Here is a 20886-nt window from a genome sequence, read left to right on the forward strand (position 1 = left end):
ATTGGCAAAATTATATTTGTTTTCCCACAAATTTTAAACCAACAGTAATACTGTATGTATACATGGGTAACTATTTATTACTAGTTTAAAACAGTAACATTTTAAATTCAGTCTTTATAAACTATACATTTAAATTACTATTTTTCTTACACTCATAAATTGAAAACATGAACAGACTAACACAATAACAATGAACATATGACACTTAAAAAAATACTGATTTAAAATTTAGGTATGCATTCATATTATATGAATGATGACAATAGTAACAGGATATAAAGATTAAAATTATGAATATTCTTGGACATTGTTCTTTGTCTATTAATTAAAGCAACGCAGAACGTGTTTAAAACACATTGTTTGATACTAGCTCTTTTCAGTGGCCCCAAGTGATTATGTTGTATGGTTTCACATGATTATGGAAGCAGAACCAGCTTATGAAATGTGTGTTTTTAAATATTATAAATTATCAGATGTAGGAAAATATGCACAAGTTTAATGACAGCTTATAAACCTTTATTCAACGCTATCAAAGTATTTCCATATGAGGTGCCTGATCTAGAGTAAATTTAGGCAAGATTTTAAAAGTGAACATAGTACATACTCCGACGTCTAGATACAGTAAAGCGATGGGTGAAAAACGATCATTTAAGAATCAAAATTAATTTAAACAAAACATTTTCATTCTTGGGTTAAATATAAAATGCAAATTTTTGCATCTTTGTACATCCAGTTCATTAATTATTTTCTTATTATCTACACATTATGAACTAAATCTATCTCAAATTGTACAGAAAACTTTAGTTCATTTATTTGGTACAACTGTTGTCTGGTTATTCAGTAAATCCCATAACATCCACATTTAATTAATTCAGATAAATGACATTCTATTGTACTCTGTTGCAAGATTGCATATTTACATTTAAAACCTGGGTGCTTCAGATTTTTAAAAATTAAAATCAGCTTAGCTGTTAACTTTAGGTGTTGCATACTAAAGTATTTTTTAATTAATATTTTGCGAACATGGTCATTCAGACCCTGTCGTATAGACACTTTTATTAATGTTTGTTGATTTTGGGCAAATTGTTAAAGTCTGATGAGTTCGTAGAATTTCACATTTATAAAATATTATATAATAAAGTAATGTGAACATATTATTGGTTTATAATTAAAAAGAAACTTCATTCATATTTATCAGTGCTGTGAATTTGGAATATTAAAACTGTGTCTAGAGCATTTATTCATATCAAATGTCTGAAACTGCCTGTTGGTGTAATTGGTCTCTTTAAAGGACGTTTTGTGACAATTTGCACGAATTCAAATTCATCATATTCTATACAATATGAAAACATTACTTTAATTGACATTGAAAAAAATTATTAAACAACAGGTTGTAATTAAAATCTGGGTTCATTAACTGTAATATTTGTTCAGTTGACTTCTTTTCAGAAGCATGGAGGTGGTCATGGATTTTTGATGTAACTGAATTTTCATAACTGGTTCCATTCTTATCATCTATTCATTCATGAACACTTCACAGATGTTGACTGGTGACTGAGAAATCTCTGCAACAAATTAAGAAGTCAAGTAAAAATAATGAATATTGAGGTAATGTTTGTATTTGAAAATCCAAATTATTTCTGTTCTTACCTCTGAGATTGTCACTGCTAATGCTGTCTGTATCATCGCTACTTTCAAAGACGTCAGAATCACTGGTCTTAATGACGGATTTCAGTTTACAACAGCTGGAGCAAGCAGATTCACTTGTTTCATCATATGGTCGGTTAGCCCCAGCATGAATTTCAGCTCTGTTCCTCTGCCATATAGGATGGTTTGGCTGGAGCGACATTACCTGTCATAGGAATCGTGTAACCTTTAACACGCTGATGTTTCTTTAAGGATTTGTGACAACATCGATTCATTGCGCTTTTGTCAATGGAGGGCATCAGATCCCTTTGCAGTACTTTTATATAATTTATATTTTATACCTTTTAGAATGTATCAGTGTGTGTTTGTTAATGGTCCCTGTACCCAAAGAAGTGAAGTGGTTGTCAGTATGTCAAAATAACATTTGCTCCCACATATTGCATCAGTGTTAAATACCTCACACTACACGCGCTTATATATGCTGTCTCGGAAACTTAAAAGCTACAGAAAGCCATTTTTGAAATTCTGTCATGTCGATGGTCTTCTTTTTTGTAATGCTGTGTGGACTCATGTGGCTAACTTTGGCCCTGAAGTTTGAGGTTACGTGTTTCTCCAAAACGTTGATATCTACCCATTGGCGTATGAATCGTTATAGTCAGCGCAGAAGTTTTTGGCTGGTGGAGAAGCTGGCAGTGCATAAGTAAGCTTCATTGGGCATACCTTTTCACAGCATGCTCTGCTGACAATACCACGATGGCCAATAACCTTCCAGAGAGTTTCTCTGCTTGTAAGCAACTCTTGATACTGCCACTGCCAGTGAAATCCGAAGGTCCACACGTACAGCTCACACTTTATATCTTCATCATCTTCTTCTATGTCATGGGCCAGGAATCTGGCATTTCCATAAAAAAAAGTTACATTTCATATTGGTAGCCATAAAGTGGAAAAGGGAATAGTTTCTTAAACTGTTTTAATTTTTTATTTGTTTGCAATTGGTAATGGCAACAGAGGCTTGGGTTATTTTAAAACGGTCTGCTCAAGGATTGGAGAAAAAACATATTGATTTTCATAATCTTTATTTTTTGACTTCAATTGTTAGGGTGACCAAGTTAAATATTGAAGAATAATATTGAAATCGGTTTTAGGGAAATTCATTGTGAAGCTATGAACTGTATCAAACTTATTCTGCATAGAATCCAATTACCATCAATGGTGAAAGTAGTTTTCCTTCATGCTATTAAATTTGTGTAGCATTAAAAATCATTCAAAATATTACATTTCTATTAATTTTGTCAGGTTCTGTTATGTACATACATTCAATTCAGTACTTACATAATTTGTATCACTTACAATGCAACAAAGAAATTATAGCGTGTGAATTCCTGTGGAGCATACTGGGCTCGTTTGAAGTAAGTGAAAACCATGGCCAGGAGGTATTTATCAGCAAGTTTTGAACAAGTATCATTCTTGAGAAATTCCTGGATTACCGGATCTTCATCTTGAGACACATTAAGAGAGATGCATGTGCAAAATTAATTTTTTGTTAATAATACAGTCCCTTCAACATGTAGCTGCTTGCCAGCCAGCTGAATATAAATCCCATTTAGCTTACAGCTCTGAACTTAAATTTAATTTCTATATTGGCCACAGTGGCTGATGAAAAGCTGTATGTAAAAGTTAATTTAATCTTTCAGTATCGAGGTGAATCACTAAACAGAAATTCATTATCTATTACTGCTATCAGTATCATAGTTTGATTTAATTTGTTCATCTCATTCAAATCTATTATTATTTAATAAAATATTAGAATATTATAATCAGGTGTGTAGCAAGATACTTATTGTAACATATGTTACACACGTTCATCCTTTAGTATTTTGAAAACATTAGAGTGTTTATTCTAAGAGAATTAATGCTATTCTCTATGAGTTTTATGTGTCTTTATAGAATATGTATACTTATTTAGTAATTAGTAAATATGTACAAATACAGTTTTGGAAAACAACCATATTTTACATTGCATATACAAGGTACCTAAAAACTGTAAAAACATATCTATTTCTCTTTCATCGACTATCATTGCAGTGGTGAGTTTTCTTGTTGGATAATTTCGTATTCCTTGTGAAACCCAGCAATTGCATCCACTATCAGGCTTGTCAATGTAAACATCTTTTGTGATATCCTTTGGAGACATGCATATTTTATTGTTGTTTTGAGGCATTTTCTGGTACTGGCAGTACTGTTTGTACCTGTGAAAAAGGAGGTAAAGGTTACTGCTAACTTAAGTACTGTAGCATTGTATCTTAAAAACAACATAAATTTTTAATAGCCATATCACAAACTAAATAAAAATATGAACAATAAGCATGGAAGAATGATTTTAATATTGGTGTCAAAATAATGTACAGGGAGGTAATTTAAGCTCTAAATGGTATTAAGAACGATACGCCCTGTTCATTGACATAAAATTGTCATATTTCAGCATATATTAATCAATATACTAATTAACTACTTACGAAGTTTAAAAAATTCTTGGCGCGCAATCCTGCGACTTATTCGACAGACACGTAATCCTTTAGTACAATATTTTCCTACGGAGAGCAGCACTAGTGAAATTTATGGTGGTGTCGATGAGGGATAGATTTGCTTCGAGAGTAGACGAAATTTCGATATGCGCGCGGCAGGAATTACATTAATTAGTTTAGCATTAACTACTGCGGTTATTGGAAATGCATACTATCAAAAAAAGCAGTTCTATCCATCAGTAGTGTATATAACAAAATCAAATCCGAGTATGGCGGTAGGTACTCCGTTCTTTTGACATTTCAATTGCTTTTTGGTAAGGCTTATTATTAAATCGTTAATGACATTGCATAATTTAGTTATTATTGTAACAAAATTCTGTATTCTTTTCGGAGCGTGTATTTGGAATAATAACCTATATCAATGAAACATGAGCTCATTGTCATAGGTTCTCAGGGCAATATGCAAAGGTAGATTGAAACAAGTATTTGTTCTATGATATGTTCTACGTCCCTGGTTTGGGCCTGTAAAGGATTTGTGGAATGTGAATAAAATCTTTTTTATTCTGAGACTTTTAGAGGATCATGATGGTGTGTACAGTTATATCTGGATGTTCGATGTGTGTTCGTATCGTGGTTTGTTATGAAATGTTGGATTTAGCATGGTACTGAGAGGAGAACTTGAAATTCAGGTAAAAGTGTAGGTCTTTAATTACCCAGCTCATCACACATTAGTCTGCAGGTAGTACTGAGTGATTATAAATGCTAATTTTAACTAAAGTGACTCAACCTAACCTATCGTATTATAATCATCTAGTAATATTTGTCAGGCATACAACCAGTGGTGTCAGGAATGAATGTATACTTTCATGCACTTGAATTACTAATATAAATAGATACTAATTATGGGATTATTATAAGATTATGAAAGAGTTCATTACTTTGAAGATAAAGACGTTTAAATGTGGTTATTGATGTCATATGGATTTTCCTGTTTGCTGTATTTGCATAGGTTTAATGCACATTATATCATGCATCATATTTCTGGTCATCTTCTCTTCTACTTTATAGAAGAATTTACTTCAGTTGAAAACAAATACTGTAAATATTTATGTAAGTATCTGTAATAAGTATGCAGTTATAATTCTTTTATTATATTGTACCGAGTGTTCATATTAATATTGTGACATGTTTTGCATCCTTGGCTTTTGTATGAAGGATCTGTGGAATGTACCATGAAGCTGCCATGTTAAATTCAGTTCCAGTCCATCCTGGTTTTGTTGGACCATGTAAGGGCAAATTTCAAAAGCAGTGGCAATAAAGCATCTTGTTTTAGATTGTTCTGAATAGGAAATGCATTGGATCATTGCTCTTTTGTGGTGGTATGCTGTAGTAGCACCTTTTCTTAAAAAAAAAGAAAATTCTGTAAAATTGTCAGACAAGCTCAAAGTACTGCTATCTTTGTTTTTAAAGAGCATTCCATTAAATAAATATGTATCTGTATGGACTTTGCTGTATTTTTTGTTTAAGTTAAGAAAACTTTGTTTATATGTTCATGTTTTGTCTCTTGACTACAGGACTAAGTCATGTAAAATGGTAGCTAATAAATCCTTTAAGAATGTGGAAAAGTTAACATTTTTGGGGATGATTTTATTCGCGATGAAACTAAGAGTGAATTAAATTCAGGGAATGCTTACTACAGTGCAGTTTAGAATCTTTTGTCATCCCGTATGTTATCTAAAAACATAAATATTGAAATATACAGAACTATTATTTTATCTGTTGTTTTGTATGGATGTGAAATTTTATTCTGACATAAGGAGAAGAACACAGATTGAGGGTGTTTGAGAACAGGGTGTTCAGGAGAATATTTAGACCTGAAAGGAATGAACTGACCGGAGGCTGGAAAAGTATGGATTGTGAGGAACTCCATAATTTGTACTCTTCCTGAAATATTACTGTGGTGATCAGACCAAAGAAAATGAGGTGTGTGGGACATTTAGTTTGCGTGTTGGGAAAAGCATACAAAATGTTAGTTGGAAAGCCTGAAGGGAAAAGATCATGTGGAAGACCTAGGTATAGATTGGAGGATAATCTTAAATTTGAATCTCAGGAAAATTATCAATTGCCTGGGAGGGTGTGAATTGGATTTATTTGGTTCAGGACAGAGACTTGTAGCAGACTGATGTGAACATGGTAATGAAATTACAGGCTCCATAAAAGACAGGATGTTTGTTGATGAGCTAGCTAAGTGTATGACCAACTTTTTGGGGACTGTTTCATGGTGTTAGTTATATGTTGTCATATATTTTTGTTTTGCAGGTAATATATGTCCAGGCATTCATCATGGTAATACTGGTGGGAAAACTGATGAGGAAAGTATTTTTTGGACAGTTGAGAGCTGCAGAATTTGAGGTATTGTATTCAACATATTTAGTATAGTAGGACTTCATAGAGGGGAAAGAGGTTAAAACTCAGACAAAATATACCAGTTTCTTAATGGTGAAGCCGTACAATGCACGCAGATGGTAACTTGAATTAGCATTTTTTTCTCTGCTGTGACTTCATGTCTGAGTGAATGAATGTTTCTGATACGTTGTTAAGTTTTGCTGCTTCTCAGGGTATTATTGGGATAGTTTGAAAGCAGAAGCTGCTGTAAAGGTGGCAGATGTTCTCGGTGGGAAATGGAATTAAACCATTTGTTGCAGTATATCATGCAGATATTTCTTTTTATTGCAGCATCTCATGGAACGGTCATGGTATGCTGTCACAGAAACATGCCTGGCATTCACTGTTTTTCGAGATGATTTTAGTCCAAAGTTTGTTGCACTTTTCACTGTTCTTCTGTTCTTGAAGTCTTTCCACTGGCTGGCAGAGGACAGAGTAGATTTTGTAAGTAAACTTCTTAGTCTTTGTAAGAATAGATGGCACTTCTCTCATTGCAGCGTAATGCACTGACTTGTACATATCCTGAAATAAAATACCCTAGAATACTTATTGATAAAGTTGTATTTTGAGCAATATTCATGTCAACATTTTGTTAGCATCCTTGCAGAATTGGTACCGCAAGAAACAGTGCGACAAGTTTATTGAATCTGTGCTGCGTTCTGTTTTCAGATGGAAAGAAGCCCAGTTATATCGTGGTTGTTCCACATACGAGTTTTGTGTAAGTTATTTGTAAACAATACAGAATCATGAGTCAGTGATTTTGCTTTACAAGACCTTGGGGACTATTTTTATATGATTATTTAATACAGAATTCATAATATATGCCACAGAGCAGCCCGCTTCAGTTAGACATTGAATTCACCTGTACATAACATTTATACCATTTCTGTAGACTACGTGAGTTAAATATTTACTTTTATTTGCTGTTTGCCTTATATAATAAACAATTTGCAGAAAATGTGACAGAATACCAACTAAGGACATGTCATAATCTACAGATTTAATCATTTGTCCATTAATACACCAGGTAAATGTAACGAGGAAGTCTGAAAAAAGGTATCGCAGATTACTGTTGATCATAGACATGTCAGCCAAATTAAAATTGCTGAAATCCTTTTTTATGGATCTTAGGGAGGTGGGCTGTGAGCGTGGTCAATGGATGGAGTTGGCTCAGGATTAAGTCCATTGGCGGGCTTTGGTGTTGTCAGTGTTGGACCTGTGGGTTCTGCTACCAGGGAGTTAGAAATCCTTTAGTTAAATATTTGTAATTTAACAAAACATTAATGAAAGTAATTTGTTATTTTTGCAGCATGAAACAAGTCAAAATATCAGAATTTGTAGAACAGTAGAGGAGAATTGGAAAAGAAATACTTGGACACGATGAGCTTTGACAGAATTCCTAAAGAGTTTTTAAAATATCAGTCAAAAGCCAAGCATTCTTAGGAGGGCCTTTAAAATGATGGAAGGAATGTGTTTTGCAGTGTTTCTAACAGGGTTCAGTGGGCTTTTTACTGGAAAGAGCAATAATAATGTTTGATTCCTGTGGATGAATGTGACTTTTTTGCAGCATTGCTCACCATGCTTGGTGCTCTTGACCTGAATTTTGTGTGTCATGCATATCAGTCCACAATCACCAAGGGTGCATCAGTGCAACTTGTATTTGGATTTGAATATGCCATCCTTCTTACCATCATCATCAACATCTTCATTAAGTATACGCTCCACACGATTGATCTGAACAGTGAAAATCCATGGGACAGCAAGGCTGTATTTCTTTTGTATACTGAATTGGTCATGGGTGAGTCATATGGAAGTTATAATTATAGATTGCTTTTGTGATTGGTAGTTGGAATTATTGGATATGTATTACTATGGTCTTGTTTTTGACAGGGGTATTGAACAATAATTTACTCATGTGGTTGGCTGAACTTCAATGGGAAATGTTTTTTATACCGGGTCTACAATTTATGAGGCTGCGGTTGTGCTTGCATTGCGTGGTCGGCCGGCGCTCTGTTGATATGGGTGGGAGTTATGCTCGTTCTTCCAGTGGGTGACCGGTGAATCAGTTTCAGTGCCGCTAGTAACAGCGGACTACGAATATTTCTCGTCACTAGTACATGTCATTACATTAATTGTTCTTACCTTATATCACAAAGATGTTCAAAGTGACTACCTTGTGCTTGCAGGCAACTTCACATATCGTTAACACGTTTCAAAATACTCGACGAAGAAAATATTCGGCAATTTCCCAAGAAGAGCTTCGTCGAGTATTTTGAAACATGTTAACGAGATGTGAAGCTTGCCTGCAAGCACAAGGAAGTCACTTTGAACATCTTTTATGATTTAAGGTAAGAACAATTAATGTAATGACATGCATTAGTGATGAGAAATATTTGTAGTTCGCTGTTACTAGGGGCACTGAAACTGATTCACCGGTCACCCACCGGAAGAACGCGCACAACTCCAACCTACATCAACAGAGCGCCGGCCGACCACGCAATGCAAGCATGACCGCAGCCTCATAAATTGTAGACCCGGTAGTATCCTACCTTATTGCCCACTTGTTATTTTCTTTTATCCGTTTCATACTGTTATATTCTTTTTGTCCTATGTTCTTTACCCTTTCCTGTAATTTTTCTATACTGTAATCTGTGTTGCACAAATTCACTCTATTCCGACACTGTCAGACGAGCTAATTCATATGTCCTCTTTAATGAGGGTTTTAGTATATGATATGTGGTGGTGAAAATCTCATTTTACTGCATTCAACTGTATTAGTCATGATCTTGTTGCAGGTTTTATCAAAGTCATTTTATACATCGCCTTTGTTGCCATCATGGTTCGAATCTACACATTACCATTATTTGCATTTAGGCCGATGTACTACACAATGAGGTGAGCATATTTTGCATTTACTCTCTTGAAATTTACATTTCTATTGAAAAAGTCTTTGTCAAAGTGTGATAAAATCTTAGGCTGTAGCCCATGTCAGGTGGTTAAAAATTACTGATGCTTCGGGGACAGAGATGGTCGCTGAAACATCAGTGATTTTTAACCAGTTGGCACTTAGAATATTTTATTAATGTCAGTCGCCGTGAAAGCTTTAGATCATACCTCAGCAACGCTGAATTCTTTCTCAGGTGTGGAGTAGGTTTTTTTTTTTAGAAAGCAATTAGATTTTTCTGTCGTAGGTTAAAAGTCTGTCGTATAACGTAGCTGCATAATTTAACACTTCATTGACTGAGGCTTTTCTGTTTTCCAGAGTCCCTTTAGACAGAAAACTAGGACAGGAACTCTTTGTTCTTCTGTCCCTGACTTACGATCCACAATTGTTTTCCCATTTGGTGCAGTGGTTGAAAAAGTGTTGCTAAAGAAACTTAAGAAATAACTACCAGGGAATTTGGGGGGGGGGGGGGGGGGGCAAAAAGAAAGTAAAGTAAAGTTTGTCCCGCTACATGCCACACAGGCGCTTGGGGTGAGTGGAGGTATAGCTCCTCTCTTCCTTGACCTCGGCACTAGATGGGGGTGAGTGGTCAGCATCACGCCCCGGCCGGCTTTACCCCCGGGAAAGGACCCCGGTACCCATTGTAGAGGAGGCTTGGTGGGCTACAGAGCCGGTCTGGATGCAGAGGCTAGAGGAAAAATCCTCCGCCCCCGTCGGGGATCGAACCCCGGCCGTCCAGCCCGTAGCTAGTCACTATACTGACTAAGCTGTCCCGGCTCATGACAAAATAAGAAAGATAGATACAAAAACAGTTTCTGGTATTATTAAACATAATTTTATTGTGTTCAGTCACCCTAAGAGCTTCACGTATTACATAATTTTTTAAGTCCATTTAAATAAAAGCCAAATGATTTATTAAAAGCAACAATAAGTGTATAACTTGCAGTGATGTAAAGAAACATCATTCCTTTTCATTTTGGTCTGTCATTTCCACAGGACTTCCATGCCATGAAATACAAGAAACAATACACACTTAGTATTTTACTAGTGGCAACATTGTGATTTGCTTAACACACTGTTAACTTTGAATAGATATCGACATGTCATAAGTAACCATCAGAGTAGTTGTGTGTTAAATATTACATGAATTTTGATCGCAAAACGGTTTTTTTTGTTTGTATGTTGGTCACTTTAAGTATTACAAAAGTATTTTCTGAATTTTGCATTTGTTTATATTAGTTTTATATATAGCCATTGATTTGTATGATGAAGTGACTTTTTTTTCCCAGATCATTTAAGAAAGCATTCAACGATGTGATCTTGTCTCGCCGTGCAATCCGAAACATGAACACGCTGTATCCCGATGCTACTCCAGAAGAGTTGGCTGCAGCAGATAATGTGTGTATAATCTGCAGAGAAGAAATGGTAACAGGCAAGCACAAAAGTTGCATTCTTTTATATCAGTATAATCAGATTCATTATATTAACTTGTTACACAAATTTTCAGACACATTTTATGTGCGCTCTTGGGAAGTAGTGTTATTTGTTTTACAAGTAAGTATTACGCTTGTGGTATATTATTTGAATATAATTTTTATGAAACAAATTGTTGGTATTAAGCATTAGGTGTACCACTGGTATATTAAGATGTGTATAGATGTCAGTTTCTGCAGAGGCAGTCTAGAGAGTTGGCATATAAAGTATTCATTCACTTCAGGTGTGAGGAAGATGCAATTTGTGTCTTTTTCTTCTCTGTGCCACCCACCTTTTTTGTGTTGTTAAAACTTTGCATACCATGTAGTGTATTAGAATATAAAATAAGCAAACAAACAACTATTAACGCTATAAAAGAGACGCTATTGCCAAACACGTTTCAACCTCAAGAGGTCATCATCAGTGGCATCAGGGAAATTAATTAATTTAATCAAATGGTTTAAACTGGATTTAGAAAATAAATAATGAATAGGGTATTTAACAAAAATATTTCAAGCGACACTGCACCAGATGTTGTTATTCACAAGGGTTGAACTCTGCACTTAGCTATTGATTGGATGGTCCGGTGGCCATAGCTGGTCTGCGGCGAGCTGTGGTTGCATTGTCCGTACCTGTGAACTCCAGGATCGTGGGTGAGAGACTGCCGGTTGGAATGCGTGGGGTATATGTAAGCTCGAAATCAGGGTGGCCAACTATTGAAAATTTACTTTCTCCTCTTTAATGCCAGGTCAAATAATACGTTAGAATCTTGGGCGTTTTGTTCGTTAATGATGGCTTTGTGTTTACCACTTTTGTATATATGGAATTTTTCTAAAATATCTAGCATTTTGCCCTTTGGAGCTACTCTTAATATGTCCATGATATCAACTGACAGTCTCACATCCACGATTCTGGAGTTCACAGGTACGGACGACGCAACCACAGCTCGCCGCAGACCAGCTATGGCCACTGGCCCATCTGATCAATAGCTAAGTCCAGAGTTCAACTCTTGTGAATAGCAACATCTAGTGCACTATCGCTTGAAATACTTTTGTTAAATACCCTATTCATTATTTATTTTCTAAATCCAGTTTAAACTATTTGATTAAATTAATTAATTTCCCTGATGCCACTGATGATGACATCTTGAGGTTGAAACGCGTATGGCAATAGTGTCTTTTTTATAGCGTTAATAGTTGTTTGTTTGCTTATTTTATATTTTTTTGTGTTGGTCAGTACGATGCAGCGTTCCCGGAATATTTTTGACTACATTGTTTCATGAAATGATTGTGAAACCGTTATTAAGTTACTATGCTTGTTGGTGATTATAGCCTCAAAGAAGCTACCATGTAACCACATTTTTCACACATCGTGCCTCCGATCGTGGTTTCAACGCCAGCAGACCTGTCCCACATGCAGGTTGAACATCTTGAGAACCCCCACAACAAATGTGCAGAATCCTCCAGTTCCTCAAGTGGGACAACCTCAAGGCCAGCAGTTGCAGGGTGCTCCTGTAGCAGGACCACCACAACCACCCGGTGAGTGGAGTGACATTGTTAAGAAAGAAGAAGGAAAATTGTTATTTCTCTGTATAATAAAAATGTAATCATTTTAATAAATTAATTGAATTATTAACCTGGCTGAATGACACTATATTAAGTTCTAACTTATTTCCTGACTTTTACTATTATCTAGCTTCGTTATTTGTTTTTAGTTTAATTCTTGCTATTATTTTGTTCCTTGTATTTCATTAGCATTTTACATTTATATAAGCCTTTACCTAGGTGGATTATTTGCTTCTACTTATACTTTTTAATTTATTTATCTTTTTATATCATATTGTTTTTTATTTTGTGTTTGCCTGTATTTGGCTGCTATATTTAATATGGTACATTTATATTTTTAGTTATTCTGTTTGTTTTTTGTATTTTTAATATTTTAAATTATTATTTTTATTATTTGTATGAATTATCAGTGTTTGCGTGTTATTTTCTTCTCGCTGTTGACAGACACTTAAATAAATAAATGAATTGAATTAAATTTGGGTTTGTAGGTAAGTATGTTGCTGTCAGTATATCGTATGAAGAGGCCATTGGTTTTAGGAGTTAATATGTGGTTGATGATGATTTACAGCTGGTGTCAATCCTTTCCAACCCCTGATTGGAGCTGCAGGTGTATTTCCTGGACCATTTCCTTTTTGGCAGGCTTTTCCTCAGCCACCTGCTGCAGGGCCAGCAGAAAACACTCGGCGGCAAACAGAAGAACGAGCTCAACAGTCAAGTGCCACAGGTACTGGTTCACTTCCAGACACATGTCTTGTGAACAAGGATCTAGGCTTGCATAACTGCAGTCTTTTGTCTTTATACTGCAAAGATTAATTAATATGAAGGAGACTGCATACAGCTTGGTTTGGATTTGTCATCTCTGTCAGACATTTCTGCTGTTCTGGGTCGCTAGATACAATCTTTGTGGTATTTATAAAGGTGATTCAAAAGGTTAGGGCCAAACTGAAGGAGCGTATAGAGGGACTCAGAGAGAACAACTTTCGGATAGGAATCCACGTCCTCTGAAGTTATCCTGAGTCATTCGAGGCCATTGAAGGTAGGGACGTCTGATAACATACCTGTTGTAAATTTAGTTTGTAAGACTGCTAATGTAATCTTTGTACATTAACAAAAAAAAATTAAGCTAGTAGGAGAATAGCAAAATACGATTGTTTCAGTGGTATGTTATTAGACGTCCCTACCTTCAATGGCCTCGACCGACTCAGGATAACTCCGGAGGACGTGGATTCCTATCCGAAAATTGTTCTCTCTGAGTCCCCCTATATGCTCCTTCAGTTTGGTTCTAACCTTTTGAATCACTCTGTATATATTTATTTGTGGTGATCGTATAATTTTTGTCTTGAAACATGAGAAGTCAGGAATCTGTTGTATGATAGATTGATATAGTTCGACCAAGGCTCAAAGTAGCTGAAAGTAATGAATAATCCATTGCAAATTTTTAAGGCTGAATTACAAGTGAGAGCTTTATTATGGAGCAAAGTAACTAGAACCAACAAGAATGAAGGGAAAATAGCAAGCAATGAACATACATGTTGCAGCTTGGTTATTATATAAGATTTGAGGTTTTCACAGCGGTGAGTATGAAGATTTCTGTCTTCTGGGTTGTTGCGCTGTTTAGTCTGGTAGATGTTTACCAACATTTCAGAGGTCATACTGCCTCCATCATCAGGGCGATGATGACGGAGGCAGTATGACCTCTGAAACATTGGTTAACATCGACCAGACTACACAGCGCAACAACCCAGAAGACAGAAATCTTCATACTCATCGCCCTGATGACGGAGGCAGTATGACCTCTGAAACGTTGGTTAACATCGACCAGACTACACGGCGCAACAACCCAGAAGACAGAGATCTTCATGACGGGAATTAATGATGAATTTCCCTGATGACGGAGGCAGTACGACCTCTGAAACGTTGGTTAACATCGACCAGACTACACAGCGCAACAACCCAGAAGAAAATCTTGGTTATTATGTTTCGTACCTGATATTTGAATCATTTAACAGACACATTTTTGTTATAATAACTGAAAATAGATTTTAGAAGATGATCCCCAACCAACTAACAAATATATTTGAATATATATCACAGGCTATACATTATATTAATTGGTCCCTTTGTAGTACAAAGTCAAGACCCTCTGAATCTATGCTGTTCTGCCAGCGATCAGTCTCGATAAACATCTGAATTGGTAGAGATGAAAGAAAACAATGTTTAAGACATATCATAATGTATTTTGGTGAAACATATGTATCAGATTACAATATGCTTTGTTAATAAGAAGATTAAGTAAAAGATACATAAGTAGATAAATCTTAATGTTGAATAGATATATTTATGTTTTTTGCATTTTTCGTAGTATAGTAGTGATTAAAAAGAAAGTTCACAAACCAACCGAACAACATTTGCTGCTGATTTATATACAGTAATACTTACAAATAACAAAATTCAGGCAACGGAATTTTTGTCTTTCGTGTATATGTATTTTATTATACAGATTTTAAAAGAATGCTCAGTTTTAAAAAAACTATAATGTTTTATATTGATGTGAAATTTGGACTTTCACATTAGTGGAAAACCACATATTGAGCAGTTTGAGAGTAAGGTGCTGAGGAGGATATTCAGACTTAAAAGTTAAGAAGAAACAATAGGAGGGTGGAAAAAATTGCATTGTGACAAGCTTCATAATTTGTACTCTTCATGATGTCATGTAAAGGAGGATGATATGGGCAAGGCATGTAGCTTGCATAGTTTGGGTGAGAAATTTATACAAAATGTGGTTGTGAACAGAAAACCTGAAGAGAAGAGACTATTTGAGAAAATCTAGGCACAGATGTAAGTGTAATATAAAAATGGATTTTAGAGAAATATTATATGAACCTGTGGACTGGTTTCATCTGGATCATGATGTAGACTGGTGGTGGGCTCTTGTGAACATGGTAATGAACCTTTATGCTCTGTAAAAGATAGAATTTGTCTGACTGAGTAACTGTTGAATTACCAGAAAAGATGTCGCTCTATGTAGCTAATTAACTTGAGATCTCTTGTGAAAATGTGTTTTCATGTTACCTGTTTTATACCCTTCAGGTATGAATTCACTGTGAGTGTGCAATAAGTTTTATACTTTATTATGTTTACCTTTCACCTCTGTTTAGCATAAATGTCATTACTTTGGTACATTCACTCATTCTTCTAATTTCACTATTTTTAATGTTTTTAAATGTAAAAGACAGTTTCAATTTTGCAGGTTAGATGCTGCAACAAGAACTTCATTACATGTTACAAATGTAAGTTTGATCTATGATATCTTTGAGTTAAAGGCACAGTCTGAATATGATCTTTCTTTTCTTCAGGCTCAGTTGCAGGGACGTCAGCTGCCCCAGCTACAAATGGCAGTGGAACATCAGCGTCTGCAACATCTCAGTCAGCAAGCTCTTCCACCTCAACATCCACGTCTACGCCTACTGCTCGTCAGTTTACCTCACCACCTCCGCCATTACAGCCCGGAGCAAATGTGCCATTCTTCTGCCCTCCATTTCCTTTCATGCCTTTCAGTAAGTGTTTATGTAAGGGACTATCATTCTTTATGATTGAAGACTTGGCAGCATCAATAGGCTAACCCGGAAGGTTGAAGAACTTGGGAATAATAAATAAATATAATATCATAACCATAATTTTTGTATAGAGGTGGGGGAAGCCACATGTGGATTGTTATTTTAAACCTGCTTCTTTCAGAATCTTGCAAAGTAGAATTAGAGCAACTATGTTTAACTTTATGTTGATATTTCTTAATTTTAATGGAATATGGATTATAGCTTACTGTTGCTTCCAGGATTTTGGTTGGTATTTTCTGAGTATGTTATCTTCTTCCTTAAAGTACAGGACAAGTCTAAATGATGTTCCCGATTTGAAAGACATGCGCTGGTTCGAGTCTCGGGGGGAGAAGAAATTTTCTCATGAGCTTTCGGCCAGTGTATGGGACTGGTGCCAACCCAGCATCATGAGGAAATTGGGGAGCTACAATGAGTAGCGGAATCCGGTCAGGAAAACTAGCAAGGGCTGGGGGTTTGTCGTGCTGACTACACGTCACCCTATATCTGGTTGGATGATCGTTCATCTCTGCTTAGGCATGTGAACGTGAGGCCAGCAGTCAAGCTAGTCGGCTTTGGCCCTCTGGAGCTGTTATGCCAAGGATTTAATTTAATTTAATTAATATTCTCATGTTGTGACTAGGATTGATTTATGTTTGGTTTGGTAAGCAGGATGGGTCAAATCTTCACTTGAGTACTCAGAACTATTTGTTTCTTATTCCTGTGTTCTCAACAGTACCACCACCTATGCCACCAGCCAATTTCACAGGGCTTTCAACAGAAGAGCTGCAACGGATGGAAGGAGTAACAAAAGAGAGCGTGGAAGCACGTCTTCAATGTCTTCGCAACATTCAACTGCTTTTGGATGCATCTGTTACACTGATGCTTCAGTATTCAGCTGCAGCGTCAGCATCATCAAGGTAGAACATAATAATGCCAGCAAGTTAATTTAAAGTAAAGCCAGTTTTTATCATGTTGTAATGATGATAATTTGGATAGGTTGAGTCCTGCTAATGTTGGTAGCGTGGCTTGGAATGAAGCAAGGCAAGTTCACAAGGATGCTGTCGTCGGCTGATATGATATTTCTTAAAGTGAAGCTACAGCTTGTTCCCTAAGACTATACACCATTTATTTCTAACACTAAGTACTACAGAAATTTTACATTTGTATTAAACATTACCTTCCTAATTAAGGCTAGTTCACTTTATCTTAACAACACTCTGGTTACGTAAATTTTGAAGATTTATCGTTCTACCCATACTATTATCGGAGTCATCGCCTCAGCGCTTACCTGTTATCAGTGTCCCCTTGCCCTTGGCTTCCGTGACCTCTTTCTATCTTCAAGGTTCCGGCGGTTCTGACCGCGATCTATCTCCCACTTCCCTCGTTAACAGTTTGTTCACATTTTCCCATACTTCTGCTGACTGCCTAATGGCTATGTCTGCATTTCCGGTTAAATTTTTCTTTCTCATCCCCTGAGAGTAAGGTGAGCTAGCCTTGCTGCTTTACTCAATGCCAGGAAATGACATCAACACATTCCTACCTTGTAGCAAATTCAAATGTCTACTATACATAATTCTATGTAACTTCAAATCTCTACATTTCTAATTTACCATATGTTAACTAAAATTAATTCACTACAATATTTTTGTGCCAGCTTTCGCAGCTATACGCTGTGTAGTAAGTTTCCTTATTGATAGACTTATGGTCGAAAAAATTTTAATCCGAAGATTGGTTATAATGAAGACATTTAAACTCTGCTGTAAATGTGTAATTTCAGAAACTTTTCTGTTTAGTTTTTTATTACAGTAGCAAATTAATTGTTTTTGACTGTAAGTGATACCTCAACCTCTGATTGTGAATGGAATAAATATTGTGGTTTGTTTTAATTTTAGTATGGCTGCGTCGTCAGTTGCTACAACAGGTTTAGAAAATACAGCGACAACTGCAGCTCCTACAACTACGACACCTTCAACACATCAATCAGCTGAATCTGTTCCTTCTAGTAGCAGGTAACTGAATAATTGAGTCTTTGTGTACGTAAGTAATGATCATTATTTGTAAGAAAATTATTCATGACTGTATTTTTTTAACCTGTAATGTGATTGTTTTACATCGGTATTTTTATCTGTAGTAAATGACTATGAAAGCAATTAAGCTATCTGTGAAATTCCAGAGATAACATCTTTGTACTCAGTTTTGGTTTACTTCGTACATAGTTCTTACCTGAACCTCTGTACTTAGTATTTTACGTGTTTTGCAGATCTGTAGTTACGTCGTTGTAAATGTATATTGTGGATAAACAGGAAGTTTATTTTTATTGAATTAATGAAATGTTTTCTGAAGTATTGGTACTAGCATACATGCTTTATGTATTATTCATATCTTGTGGTCTGTCCAGTAGAAATGAAAGCAGTGAAGGTGCTGTTGGTTTCACGCCTGATCCATTCCTTTCCTCGGCAGATAGCGAGGAAGATGTCTCTGCGCTTACCAAAGAACAGGAGGAGATCAGACGACGAAGAATTCAAAAGTTTGGCCAGTCACAAGGCTCAGATTGAGGACACAGTAAAAATTCATCGTACCAACATTAGATTTTGGTCTGAAATTAATGAGTTCAAAATTACTTGCATTTTTAAATTTCATGTTGACATTTAATGTTTTGGAGTATTGCTCTGAAAATATGCGTATTAGTGAGCAGTAGTTTTTGGCCGGTGGAGAAGCTAGCGGAACTGGTGGACGGGCCTATTCTGTGTACCTGAGGTGGCACGGTCAGTGTATTTCTTTTGTTTGGGCGTTCAGTCCGATAAGCTCCTCGGTGCAGTCAGCATTATACTATCGCACAAATGACTCGCTCCTAACCTTCCCTTTGAAAATTCCACCGGCCAAAATCTACTGCGCCGACTATAACCTTTTCATAATTCTTACTGTGTTATTTTTGGTTCACAGTTATTAGACATTTTCAAATATTTTATACGTACGTATACCAAAAATTAATATGTGGTAAATCAAATCCAATGTTATTTTCATGCAAGAAGCATTCATGAAAGTTGACGTGATCTGCGGCTTATTTTCCATGTTTTATTACTCGGTGTATGATACTGTATTATATGTAGAATTTGCTTTGCCGGACGTTATATATTGGTATATGAGAGTCGTGTACTGCCGTAGAAAGGAATGACGTTGCTTCATTCTGTGAAGACGAAATCTAATTGAGTTGAAAATATTTTTGTACACGAAACATTATTAATTTTGAGCAAGTACTATATATCAGAATATTAAATCTACAGGGACTAGATGGGAAATATGTAGAAGAGGAAGGATACATGTGTAAGGTTCGAAGAATGGTATGTAAAAATACTTTTAGGTGAAAGCAAAAATATCTGATGTATTTAAAATTAAAAAAATAATGAAATGTTTCATATTTACTCTTCGTGTTTTATGACTTCATACATTCGCTGCTGGGCTTTGAAGTTCTGACATTATTAAATGCTGGGGTTTAAATCAGAAGCTACGAGGTTTGCAATATGTAAGGAAAACAAATCATTTTTCAAATCTCTGAACAGGAGAGAAAGAAAATTGTGCGTGACTTTGACAGTTCAGTACTTTGTATAGAGGCTTACATGATGTGTATGAATTCCACACAGAACCCACAAAATTTTTGATTTTGTTTCTGAGACATACCCTGGAGCGTGTGATTGAGTATTTATGAATTTTGGCACCAAGAATTTGATTTAGTGGTTATCAATTTTCTGTCTAGTCAACATTCTGGGTTTTTATTAGGTAAATGTTTCTTTGGTTTGGGAATGGAGACCTCAGACTTATCAGCGGATGAAAAAATTGTTTTGTAACCACTGTGGGTTAATGTCTCTCGCGGACTTCAGTTATGTAATTTAGAAATTTTTTTTTGACTTGTTAAGTTTGTGGTAGATGAAAGCGTTGTTGAGAGCACGCTGTACGAGACAAAAGCAAAGTTTCTACAACTGGATACATTTTGACATTTTTGTAATTTTTTTGTCCATTATTGTTTCTGTGTCATTGTTTGAAATATAAACATACGACATGCATACAGACATAATTTTTGCAGTTTCTTATGCTTGAATCTTGGCATCTGGAAGAAAATACATGTCCAGAAACAATCAGAAATATTTTATGAATAAATATGAAATAATGAAACTGTTATGTGATTCAAAATTCCCAGTTCTGAAGTGGAGCAGGTTGGGGGCAGTTGTGTTCCCACTTTTTGGAAAGTGTTGAGATGTTTTGCTTCATTTATGTATAGTGTTATGTAAAGCAGACAAAGTTGGCAAGACGCAAAATTTTTCACAGACGTGTCCGATTATTTGCAGTACTTGTATTGGTTATTGGAAGAGGCCACGGTTTATGTAAATATAACGACTGTATGCGGGCAGTGTTCTAGAATCTTAAGCTTTCTTTTATTTAAAAAAGAATATTAATATGACGTAAGGAAAGTGAGAGAGAGGGTTGCTTCTTTTTTCTTTTTTTGCAGACTAGTGGTGCAACAAATGTGCAACTTGGCTTCTGTACCGATTTTTGAAGGTTTTCCTACTCGTACTTTGTTTTGTGTCTGCAGTACCTGTACTGATGGATAATGATTCTTGATTAATTAATGCTAGGCCAGCCACAGTGGTCTAGCGGTTAGAACGCTGGCCCTGTAATCCTGGGGTCCCGGGTTT

The 20886-nt window shown here is 35.8% G+C and overlaps 2 protein-coding genes across 7 annotated transcripts; one reads left to right on the forward strand and one right to left on the reverse strand.

Annotated features, from left to right (window-relative positions):
* Positions 1-65: 65 nt before the first annotated feature.
* Positions 66-4274, reverse strand: LOC110831432 (speedy protein A). The gene is made up of 6 exons (XM_087357936.1): positions 4164-4274; positions 3682-3896; positions 2998-3145; positions 2368-2539; positions 1651-1852; positions 66-1565 (listed from the first exon to the last, which is right to left on the reverse strand). The coding sequence occupies exons 2-6, from the start codon at positions 3866-3868 to the stop codon at positions 1516-1518; spliced, it is 759 nt and encodes a 252-aa protein (XP_087214062.1). The 5' UTR covers positions 3869-3896; positions 4164-4274; the 3' UTR covers positions 66-1515.
* sip3 (septin interacting protein 3) lies at positions 4250-20365 on the forward strand. Of its 6 annotated transcripts, none has more exons than XM_087357913.1 (13): positions 4250-4447; positions 6492-6584; positions 6909-7061; positions 7287-7335; positions 8185-8415; positions 9413-9512; positions 10851-10993; positions 12366-12572; positions 13168-13323; positions 15956-16156; positions 16929-17112; positions 18088-18204; positions 18594-20365. In XM_087357913.1, exons 1-13 carry the CDS (start codon positions 4319-4321, stop codon positions 18748-18750), a joined length of 1920 nt encoding a protein of 639 aa, XP_087214039.1. In that variant the 5' UTR covers positions 4250-4318; the 3' UTR covers positions 18751-20365. The 6 variants fall into 6 exon arrangements, with proteins under 6 accessions (XP_087214039.1, XP_087214040.1, XP_087214043.1 ...); XM_087357914.1 differs by having other exon boundaries at positions 18597-20365; XM_087357917.1 differs by having other exon boundaries at positions 18656-20365.
* The last annotated feature ends 521 nt before the right edge of the window (positions 20366-20886 follow it).

This window comes from Zootermopsis nevadensis, unplaced genomic scaffold, assembly GCF_977971745.1.
Source record: "Zootermopsis nevadensis isolate Lab colony 2312 unplaced genomic scaffold, Znev_1.0 Znev_ptg000029l, whole genome shotgun sequence".
Lineage (NCBI taxonomy): Eukaryota > Metazoa > Arthropoda > Insecta > Blattodea > Termopsidae > Zootermopsis > Zootermopsis nevadensis.